The 12,015-nt window shown below is 44.9% G+C and overlaps 1 protein-coding gene and 1 non-coding gene across 2 annotated transcripts in view; both read left to right on the top strand.

Moving 5' to 3' along the window:
* The window catches only part of FRAS1 (Fraser extracellular matrix complex subunit 1), a 506,878-nt gene that overhangs the window by 446,075 nt on the left and 48,788 nt on the right, over positions 1-12,015 (top strand). Inside the window, exons 56-59 of the mRNA XM_065913973.1 lie at positions 547-891; positions 2,722-2,882; positions 3,802-3,949; positions 10,711-10,916. Coding sequence (XP_065770045.1) covers positions 547-891; positions 2,722-2,882; positions 3,802-3,949; positions 10,711-10,916 — 860 coding nt within the window. The remainder of the gene's footprint in view (positions 1-546; positions 892-2,721; positions 2,883-3,801; positions 3,950-10,710; positions 10,917-12,015) is intronic.
* On the top strand, positions 11,553-11,624 carry TRNAY-AUA (transfer RNA tyrosine (anticodon AUA)). Its single transcript has one exon. It is a non-coding gene; the product is annotated as a tRNA-Tyr (tRNA).

Here is a 12,015-nt window from a genome sequence, read left to right as displayed (position 1 = left end):
TGATTGCGCTGGGTCAGCCAGCCGAGCCCAAATAGCCTGTCACCCAGGTAAGTGACAGCGCTGATAAGTAAAGTCGTTTGTTCAGAGAGGCAGGGTTTTTTGTTTTGTTTTGTCTTCCTTTTTTTTTTTTTTTTTTAAACAGGCTTGTTTCTCCCTGGGAATTAAAGTGCAGAAGTTTAGAAAGTCAGTGAACTGTGCTCATAGCACTGTCTTCAGAACACAATTACTTTTTTACTTAAAGTACCAAATATGCCTCTTCTCCCTCCGCCTGCTGTGGTCTTAGATGGTGGGCAATGAGTCTTATGAATTAACAGAGCACAGAATTCACAGAATAGGAAATCCATTCCTGGTTGTTCGGTGAAGGATCTGGAGTATATGAAATCCTCAAGTGGCTTAGACCACAGGCTTAAGACACTGCAAAACCGGGACATTTCCTGTCAGAGTTTGAATGCAATATGTCAAAAAGAATCACGCCCATCAAAATTACCAGAGATTTTAAAACTTGAGAAATGCTCGTCCAACTCCTTTGGTATTCTTGTGTTTCAGGGGATTCAAGCAGCACTGTGTCTGTGATTTGCTACACGGTCCCTAAGTCAGCTATGGGCAGTAGCCTCTATGCTCTAGAATCGGGCTCTGATTTTAAATCTAGAGGGAGGTCTGCCGAGAGTCGAGTGATATTTGGACCTGGTGTCACCCTCTCCACCTGTGATGTCATGGTCATTGATGACAGCGAGTACGAAGAGGAAGAGGAGTTTGAGATTGCCCTGACAGGTGCTTCCGACAACGCCCGCATCGGAAGGGTGGCATCGGCCAAGGTGCTCATTGTCGGTCCCAACGATGCTTCTACTGTGTCCTTGGGCAACACGGCTTTTACCATCAGCGAGGATGCAGGTAATGGAGAGAATCTCTGGGCTCCCCTCCCTCATCTCCTGACCCCTTCCTTAAATAGTTTCCTCTTAGTTTTGAGAATGCCCTTAGGAGGTTGAGAATCCATTCCTCAGTGACACCATTGTCAGTCTGAGACAGGTAATACTCAGCATCAAAACCAAGAATGAAAGGTAGTGAAGGCTAGGGAGCTCCATTCACTTATCTTGCTCTGCTTACCGGTGGAAGGGAGAGACCTGACTTAGAGCTCACTGGCTGACCTCTGTGGTCCAAAGGGATGGTGTAGTGCTAAACATTTGGCACGTGAAGGAGGGGGATATGATCTGTTGAAGATGGAGGTAAATTATTTAGTGTACTGCAACTGCCATAACAAATAAATTCAAAATTTCAGTGTTTTAACAATGGGACTCTCGTTCCTATAACAGCCCAAGGCAGTCAGTGGGCAGATTTCTTCCACCCAGGTCTCTTCCCTCTTTGGGCTCCGCATGGATCTCAAAGTCTTCCTCATGTTGTTGACAGACATCCTGCTGTTAATAGGAGAGTCAGTGGTTATGCTGAGCATCTGCTGATCTGAGCCCCTGATCAAGACCTTGCACCTCTCTTGAGGTGATATTCTTAGCGATAGTGAAAACTAAGATGTTGGAGTATTTACTGAATGCCAGCCACCGTGCCATCTGCATTGCATTCTTTCTTATTCATAGAGAAGAGCAAGTGGAGTCCCAGAGAGGTAAAATAAATCATCAAAGACCAGCTAATACGACAGAACTGGATTAGAACCCAGACCTTTCTATTATACCGTCTTCCCTTCCCCATACAACAAATGCTCAGTCATGACTACTTGTCACCTCACAGCTATTGGCTTGAACATTACGATCGATGGACTTGTCATGTAGCTTTTCTCTGACCTTGACTGTGAAAACAGCTAAAAATTTACATGCGTATCATTAGGGCCCTATAAAGTATGTTGTCACAGCGACCAGAAGATGGGCTTCTTCCTGAGATAAGCAATAAGCACATATGGTTTAAGTAATGATGTGTGTAGCACTCAGATAGAATAGGGAAATCACCCAGTTAGGAACATTTAATTAGGGACATTCAGCTCCAGGCCTCATAGAGTCCCCTAGCTGGTTCTTCCTTAATTGGCTATTTCCTAGCTCATCCTTGAGGCCCTCATCTCTGAGTTTCTTCTCCATAAATAGGCTTAAGGTGTTTTTCGGTGGACCCTCCCCTCTTTGTTGTTGTTGAGTTGCTCAGTCGTGTTTGACTCCTTGCGACCCCATGGACTGCAGCATGCCAAGCTTCCCTCTCCTTCACTATTTCCCAGAGTTTGCTCAAACTCATGTCCTTTGAGTCGGTGATGCCATCCAACCATCTTGCCTTCTGTCGTCCCCTTCTCCTCCTGCCTTCAGTCTTTCCCAGCATCAGGGTCTTTTCCAGTGAGTCGGCTCTTTGCATCAGGTGGCCAAAGTGTTGAAGCTTCAGCTTCAGCATCAGTCCTTCCAATGAAGATTGAGGGTTGATTTCCTTTCGTGGACCCTCCCCTCTTAAGTCCACTGTTCTCCTGTGAAGAAGCCACAAAACTGCTTTCCCCTAAAGGCTGTCTTCCTAGCACCGCCTCCGTGGGGCCCTCCTGCAGGTCTGCTCTTGAACTTCATGTCCATACAGCGAGGGATGGTGACTCTTCTGGGCCTCAGAGGGCTCACAGGAGTGTCACTGAAGGTGGGCTAGGCCAGGCGGCGGGATGGAGCTGCTGCGGGGAGGGAAGACACTGTTCTGAAAACCGCACTCACACTCCGGTTCAAGGCTGACCACTGAAACGTATGCTTCTCAATTCAGGTACAGTGAAGATCCCAGTTATCCGCCACGGGACCGACCTTTCCACCTTCACGTCTGTGTGGTGTGCCACGCGGCCCTCAGACCCGGCGTCCGCCACCCCCGGAGTTGACTACGTTCCCAGCTCTAGGAAGGTGGAGTTTGGACCCGGTGTCACTGAGCAGGTGTGCATGCAGAGGTCAAAGGCCAGATGGGCTGTTCATGTCGTCTCTAGTCTGCTCTCCAAAGTCTCTAGAGGACTCTAAAATATTGAAATATTACTGGCTTCCCTTTCTTCAGACATCTTCCCTTTAAGATGTTTAGAAAAGCTCATGTGTGATAGACACCAGATTATTAGAAGGGATTCCCTATATGGCACAACTGTAGATCCCAAAGGTAATATTGTGGAGTTAATATTGTAATTTTCATCTTTTTAATGTGCCCTTTGGCTTCCAACTAGGCAGGATGAGACAAAAACTAGCTTTGTCTATCCTTTCCCTAGCCTTACCCTAATTTGGTGTTGTTGATGTCTGTATTTCTGAAGGGCTAAGTTGCTGTTACCTTCCCATTCACCTCTGGGACGAGGAAAGGGGAGTATAGAAGAGGTGAAAGACTTGTATTTCAGGACCATTGGAGAGTTCAAAAACACAAACCAACAAATAAACTTAGGTCTTTGACAAACTCTCCAAATGCCATTTTTAGCATAATATCCAGCATCACGGATTTAGGGTAGAAACTGCACTTGATTGATTTCAAATGTCTAGAGAAAAAACACCTAGGGTATGTGATAAATAGATCATCATTTTATGGATTTTAAAAATTTGCTTTAAGACCAACAGAGAAATGCAAGTTGTTACTTTTGTCCTAATCTCCCAAAGGCAAATGAGTGTTGGGTGGTGAGTATTCTATAAGATTTGCTTTGATTTTTTACTCTCTTTTTTAAGTAGAAAAAAAAAATTATGGAGGGGCATGTGCTAAGTCAAGGTGTAATTGACGTATAACATTATATCAGATCCAGGTGTACAACGTAATGTTTCAATATTTGTAAATATTGTGAAATGAATACCATAATAAGTGTAGTTAACATCCTGATTTTTCTCCTAGTATTGCACCTTGACCATCTTGGATGACACTCAGTATCCAGTGATTGAAGGGCTGGAGACATTTGTGGTTTTCCTCAGCTCCCCACAAGGGGCTGAACTGACCAAACCCTTCCAGGCTATCATTGCAATTAACGACACATTCCAGGATGGTAAGAGATTGGGGATACCAGCTGGTGGCTCAGATCAGATTTCTATTATTTCCTTAACATCCACATACATTACATTGGAACTCATTCACATTTTCTTTTATTTTTTCCATTTATTTTTATTAGTTGAAGGCTTATTACTTTACAATATTGTAGTGGTTTTTGCCATACGTTGACATGAGTCAGCCATGGATTTACATGTGCTCTCATTCACATTTTCACTCAAGAAATGTGTGTGTGTGTGTGAGTACATGCATGTGCACATTTTTACATAGAAATATGGGGCAGAAATAATCATTCATGTTTCTGGCACTCTGCTAGGCACACTTGGGGATATTGCACATTCGGTTCCAGGTCACCACTTTAAAGTGAGTATTGCAATAAAGCAAGTCAGATGAATTTTTTGGTTTCCCAGTGTATTTAAAAGTTTACACCATACTGTAGTTTATTAGCAGCTTGCATTGTGTCTAAAAAAAAACAAATGGAAGATGGCGGAGGAATAGGACGGGGAGACCACTTTCTCCCCTACAAATTCATCGAAAGAACATTTGAACGCTAAGCATACCCCATAAAAAAAACAAATGTACCTTAATTTTAAAATATGTTATTGCTAAAATGCTAATCATCTTCTGAGCCTTTCGCAAATCATATTCTTTCCTTCAGTAGAAACATCAAAGATCACTGATCACAATCACTGTAATGAATATAATAATAATGAAGAAGTTTGAAGTATTGGGAGAGTTACCAACATGGAACATAGAAACACAAAGTGAGCAAATGCTGATGGGAAAATGGCGCCATAGACCTGTCCAACTCACGATTGCCACAAATCTTCAATTTGTCAAAAATATAGTGTCTGCAAAGGGCAGTCAAGTGAAGTACAATAAAATGAGGCATGCCTGGTTGGGCTCTGTCCTCAGAAGCTCAAGCTCTAGTTGGGGGATCAGACCCTCAGACAGAAAAAGTAGAATATATTATGATAAATGACCTAATAGTACGATAAATCTAGTAGTGTACAGGAGAGGGGACTGAATCGTAACTAAGTGTGGAAGAATCATGGAAGATTTCACAAAGGAAGTGATATTTAAGCAGAGTCTTCAGGTGTGGTAGGAGTTTATCTGATGGATAATAAAGCTTTTCTAAATGGAGAACTATAGTATATGTAAGGTATACAATTTTGAAGGACGCATATTTGGAAAACAGTGAGATGCTCACTTTTGCTTCGAGCCTGGCAGGAGGTGAGTGGAAGGAAATGAAGTGGAAAGACATGTTGGAGATAAGTTCTAAGATGTCTTATGTTCCAGCATCAGGAATTTATAGGTAAAGGGGAGCAGCAGATGCTTCTAGGCAGAGGAGTGGTGTGATTTTTGTTAGAGGAAACTAATACTGACCGTCCTGTGGGTGATGTGCATGAACATATAGACTCAGGCACCTCAATAAAGTGGGGCTAGTGGTAAAGAACCCACCTGCCAAGATAGGAGATGTAGAGACGAAGGTTCGATCCCTGGGTCGGATGATCCCCTGGAGGAGGGCATGGCAACCCACTCCAGTATTCTTGCCTGGGATTCCCATGGACAGAGGAGCCTGGCGGGCTACGGTTCAGAGGGTCACAAAGAATCGGACACAGCTGAAGCAACTGAGTACACACACAAGCACCTGAACAAAAATATGAGTGCCCAGTGAAGAGCTGGCCTAAGTAACAAGAGAGTGAACAGGAAAGGACAGTTGTTTCTGGGAAAGAATTGGTGAAATCTAAAATTGCCAGACTCTAGAGTTGGGTAGAGAAGATCAAGTCAAACCTCTCACTTCAAGCAGGGGGACCCTCCTCAACCTCCTTAGGGATTGACATACAACCCATGATGACATTCTTCAGTGACTACAGAGTCATCAAAGAAGGAACAGGAAGCCCAGCAGGGTTACCATTAATGTCTTTGTTTTTAAATAATTTATTCACTTATATAGTTTTAAAAAAGGCTTCCTAGTTGGCTCAGTGATAAAAAAAAATCCATCTGCCAATGCAGGAAACATAGATTTGATCCCTGGGTCAGGAAGACCTCCTGGAGAAGGAAATGGCAACCCACTCCAGTATTCTTGCCTGGAGAATCCCATGGAAGAATCCCAATGGACAGAAGAGCCTGGCAGTTTATAGTCCTTGGGGTCACAAAGAGCAGAACATGACTGATCAACTGAGCACATATAACTAAGAAAAAGTAAACAGCAAAAATCATACTATGAAAATTGTCTTCCTTCTACCCCTGTCTCCCTAGCCTCCATCTCCCCTCCCTGAAGACAACTATTTGAAGCATTTTTTTGTTATATGTTTTCATATATCCAAAATAGCATCTTATTTTAGACTTAGGTTTATTGAGGTCTAACTTACATGAATCAAAGTTCACCCACCACCACAATCCAAGATGCTGAATGGTTCCGGCATCCTACTTCCCCTGAGTGGTTTGACCCTATGCTTCCACAGCAGAGGGTGTAAGTTTGATCCCTAGTAGGAGAAGTAAGATCCCCTGGTAGGGGATCCCGCATGCTACCTCCATGGTCCAAAAAAAAATCCTTACAAAGTCAGCTTTCAGCCTCCCAAAGTGATCTTAGCTCCTTTTGTCTTTCTCCACTGGGCTGAAATGGCCGTTAAACCATCTAAGTGGCTCATCTCAGAATATGTTCTGTTTTCACCTTTCTCTTCTGCTCTGATGCCTAGAATTAGACTTGCTGTTGCCCCGAAGATGCTGAGCAAGGCAAGAAAGGCCTTGTAGCTGCTACTGCCTGGCAATCTTGTATGTGCAGTCGTGTCTCACCATTAACTCAAAGAACCAGAGGCAGGAATTTTGCTCAATCTCAGACTTAACCATCACCCATACAGAGTCCACTGCATTCCAGGCGGGTTGTGTTTGCACTCACTTTGTCAGTTACTAAGAAGATTAGCAGGTGATATTTTCCATGCCTAAGACTGGTGCTTAACACTAGGGATTACAGAGGAGTAGAAGGTAGAGTCCTGCAATCTATTTCAGAACACCAGACTTAACACAAATGTGAGGATAACTGCAAATTGATGTTCTCAGAGAGGTGTTGGCGATAGTGCATGATACCCACTGCGAGCCCGTGAGCCTTCTGGGAGCCTTCCTTTTCCCATTCACACATCCTATCCCAGTGAAATAGAAGTGGTTCTGCAGTCAGACAGAACTGACCCTCAGGGCCAGCACCCCTACTTCCTCCGAGGACTGTAGTAGGGTCCCCAATCACCAGGCCATGAACCTATACTTTATCCATGGCCTGTTAGGACCGGGGGCACACAGCAGGAGGTGTGCGGCAGACTGGGGATCTAAGCTTCGTCTGTATTTGCGGCCACTCCCCTTTGGACTTCCCTGGTGGCGCAGACAGTAAAGTGACTTCCTACAATGTGGGAGACCCGGGTTCAACCCCCGGGTCAGGAAGATCTCCTGCAGAAGGAAGTGGCAACCCACTCCAATATTCTTGCCTGGAAAATCCCATGGATGGAGGAGCCTGGTAGGCTACAGTCCATGGAGTCACAAAGAGTTGGACACGACTAAGTGACTTCACTTTCTTTCACTTTCCCCTTTGGTCTCATTACCACCCAAGCTCCGCCTCCTGTCAGATCAACAGTGGCATTAGATTCTCATAGGAGCGTGAACCCTACTGTGAACTGTGCATGCGAGGGATATAGGTTGTGTGCTTCTTATGAGAATCGTCCCAAACCCGCCCCCTGTCCCCAGCTCCTGTTTGTAGAAAAGTTGTCTTCCATGAAGCCAGTCCCTGGTGCCAAAATGGTTGGGGATCTCTGCCTTGTAGGGTTTGTCAAGAGGATAAGAAATGACATGTATGGAAGCCCTTAACACAATGCCTGGCCCAGGTTGGGCCCTTTGTACATCTTAACCTCCACGCATAAATTTGTCCCCATTCCAGATTGCCTTTCCCTTGTCTCTGCTCAGTCTCCCACTGGACTGAGGGCTCCTTAAAAGCAGAGACTCTTCCCAGAAGACAGTCACGAGAAGTGTTCACCCACTTCTTTCTTTTCTTTTCCTTCTTTTTTTTTTTAAGCAGATAGTCATGGGCAAGAAAAGTGAAGTGAAAGTGAAGTCGCTCAGTCATGTCCGACTCTTTGCGACCCCATGAACTGTAGCCTACCAGGCTCCTCCGTCCATGGGATTTTCCAGCAAGAGGACTGCAGTGGGTTGCCATTTCCTTCTCCAGGGGATCTTTCCAACCCACGGATCGAACCTGGGTTTCCTGCCTTGCAGGCAGACGCTTTACCCTCTGAGCCACCAGGGAAGCAACAGGCATGGGAGTATGTGTTAAATAGAGGGAAAAGGGAAAGAAGTCTTTTACATCTCAAGAGAAATCTGAGGTTGATTAATACATGACAGGGTCCAAACATTACCACTTTAGTTTTTAATTCACCTCCACCTTGATGCCTGTCAAGCCAGCAAAAAAATCAATCCAAAGCATTAGATAAAATCTGCCATGAGCAGAAAAGTTTTCTTGCTTGTGTTGCTTTTTGCCTGGCAACAAGCTCCCTTCTTGTCTTCATGTGCAAGGTCGTGTCATTCTCACCCCTTTCTTAGAAGCACAGACGGTTGTTCTGGATGGAAAGAGTCCCAGATGGGTACTGTGCAGGATCTCATACCAAAGGCACTCATCTTTTTAGAGATATCTTCTGGGATTTTCTTTAGTGATAAACGGTAACAGTTAGGCTTAACTCAGATAATAGATGTGTTTTATATTTGCCAATGTCGACAGTTCTGAGCAGTGGACAGGTTGGAGGCAGAGAGCTTTCTACATGTTGTCTTGCACACAACCTCGTGCTCACCCCCTTCTGTTCGTTCCTTTCAGTTTGGGCAAGGCATGTCCAGGAGGCAGCCAGGAAATACGTGTTTTAGCTTTAAGGTCATCTTCCTGCAGCTCCAAAGACAGTTTGACATATGACTGGACTGACTCCCTCTTTGTATTTTTCGTAAAGAAAATAATAGCTGTCACTCAGCAAAATGTTGGTCTCAGAAGGAGACACGCTTTAATGCAGACTGTTTCCTAAGGCCTTGTAGGAAACAAGGAGGAAAAACTGATCCAATGTATGCAGAAGCCTGGAGATGGGAAGCAACACACACCATGATATAGTAATTCCTGCCAAAGTTTATTTCAAAGTTTGATGCTGGAGAAGACTTGAAAGTCCCCTGGACAGCAAGGAGATTAAACCAGTCAATCCTAAAGGAAATCAATCCTGAATATTCATTGATGCTGACTAATGCTCCAATACTTTGGCCACCTGATGCAAAGAGCCAACTCATTGGAAGAGCCTCTGATGCTGGGAAAGTTTGAGGGCAGGAGAAGGGGATGACAGAGGATGAGATGGTTGGACAGTATCACTGACTCAATGAACATCAGTCTGAGCAAACTCAGGGAGGTAGTGAAGGACAGGGACGCTGCAGTCAATGGGGCGTCCAACAAAGAGTTGGACACGCCTTAGTGACTGGACAGCAACAACCAACATTTGAGTGCCTTCTATTTACTGTATTGAGCACTAATCTTATTCAGTTCAATCCTTCCAATAATTTTACAAGTTAGATATTAACATTTCCAATTTACATATTTAAAAAAAAAGAAAAATCAAGGCTCAGAATCTATGTAACTTTTCCTGTGGAGAGAGACTTCCAGTTTCCTTAGTCATGTCTGACTGTGATCCAATGGACTGTAACCCACCAGGCTCCTCTCTCCATTGGATTTCTCAGGCAGAAATACTGGCATGGGTTGTTGTTTCCTTCTCCAGGGGATCTTTCTGACCCAGGGATGGAACCATTGACTCCTGCATTGGCAGCCGGATTCTTTACCACTGCGCCACTCATTGGCCAAATACAGCTTGTGGGTATGTTTTGTTTGGCTGCAATAGTTTTGGCCTGAATGGAATTTCTTTTAACTATTTTAATTGCTTGCTATTTTGAAATTTAGGAGCTATGACCTAAAAATGCAGACCTCTGGCTTCGTTTGAAAATAGGGAGACCTGCCAACAAAAGAATGAAGCTAAGGGGCAGCCCTCTTTAAACATAACCCGTTCTTTCCTCTTTACCAGTTGTCCCTGTTCTTCTCTATTGTCTTTCTGACCTGTGTGAGTGGTCATTTATCATCAGGTTTACACTGCTGTTTTCCTCTTTGTAGCCTTAGCAGGAATGTGAACTTTTTGGGGTTCTCAGGTCTCAAAATTTTGCTTCCACCTGGCTCGTATCTTTCCTTGCATCACCTATCTGCATTTGAGATGGTGACTGTTCCCTGAAGCTGAGCAAACTTGATTTGTTCTATTTTGTTGGAACTACACTCACAGTGGAGCAGGCTTCCATGGTGGCTCAGAAAGTAAAGAATCTGCCTGCAATGCAGGAGACTGGGGTTCGATCCCTGGGTTGGGAAGACCCCCTGGAGAAGGGACTGTCTATCCACTTCAGTATTCTTGTCTGGAAAATCCCATGCACAGAGGAGCCTGGTGAGTTGCAGTAGTCCAGGGGTCACAAAGAGTGGGACACAACTGAGCAACCAACAGTCACTTCACTTTCATTCACACTCACGGTGGGAGCAGTTTCTTGGTCCTGAGAGCAGCAGGCAGGCCTTGAAATCTGCAGATTGCCCGTGATTTATCAGCCTCTGGTGGTCCTTAGTGGCACCTTCCTGCCGGCTTGCCGAGGGCCTACGAGGGTTATCGCCACCTCCCTCGGTGTCCCGCTAACAGTGCCTGCATCTCTCCTTCCCTTACCCAGTGCCCAGCATGCAGTTTGCCAAGGATTTGCTCCTGGTGAAGGAGAAGGAGGGCGTCCTGCATGTGCCCATCATTCGGAGTGGAGACCTGAGCTACGAGTCATCGGTGAGGTGCTATACTCAGGGCCTTTCAGCTCAAGTCATGGAGGACTTTGAGGAGAGAAGAAACGCAGACTCTTCGCGGATTACGTTTCTCAAAGGGGAGAAAGTAAGTGGATTCGTGGTGGCTGAAAGATGGGCTTCTCTCCTTCCTTGATGCCTTTATTTGTCCATAGTGAAGTAATTCAGACAAACTCTGAACATCCTAAGATGTTTCTAATTAATTGTTCATATTGGGTTGGCCAAAAAGTTCGTTCAGAGTTTTCCATTACATCTTATGGGAATACCTGAACGAACATTTTGGCCAACCCAATACTTTCAATGATATCATCTCTTCTATGTAGCTGTCTTCTCGGTTTCCCACTTAGCACCAACTCCCTATGTCATTGGTTGAGCTAGGAAGTTTAGATGATGTAGAATCCGTTTGGAATTTAGCAGAATCAGATGACTAGGGACTTCTCTTAATCTGAAACTACATTGAAGAAGAATGCACTCCACAAATGTTGCCTAGAGGAGACAGTTTTCTAATACCTGGGTCCCAGTTTCAGGGCAGCACACATTCTGGTATAGGGCCTGCAGTCCAGGCTTGCACAGGTAGAGTTGAACAGATTCAGGTCTGGGGAATATTTTCTTGGTAATATAATGCAAAATGATGTATACAGATGCGGGAACTCCTAAGAAAGTCCAGTCACTAAATATGGCTGCATCAGAATCAAATAGGGTTTCCCTAGTGGCTTGGTTGACTTCCCTGGTGGCTCAGACGGTAAAGCATCTGCCTATAATGCAGGAGACCCAGGTTCAATCCCTGGGTCGGGAAGATCTCCTGGAGAAGGGAATGGCAACCCACTCCAGTATTCTTGCCCCCCACTCAAAAAAAAGGGGCTCAAAGAAATATGGAGAAGGAAATGACAGCCCACTCCAGTATTCTTGCCTGGAAAATTCCATGGACAGAGGAGCCTGGTGGGCTACAGTCCATGGGGTCGCAAAGAGTTGGACACGACTAAGCGACTTCACTCACTTCACTCACTGGCTCAGTGTAAAGAATCCACTTGCAATGCAGGAAACTCGGGAGACACAGGCTTGATCCCTAGGTTGGAAAGATCCCTTGGAGGAGGAAATGGCTACCCACTCCAGTATTCTTGCTGGAAAGGTCCCATGGACCGTGGAATGTGGCGGGCTGTAGTCCATAGGGTGACAAAGAGTCAGAC

This window comes from Muntiacus reevesi, chromosome 22, assembly GCF_963930625.1.
Source record: "Muntiacus reevesi chromosome 22, mMunRee1.1, whole genome shotgun sequence".
NCBI lineage: Eukaryota > Metazoa > Chordata > Mammalia > Artiodactyla > Cervidae > Muntiacus > Muntiacus reevesi.
This window is presented reverse-complemented; position numbering and strand designations above follow the sequence as displayed.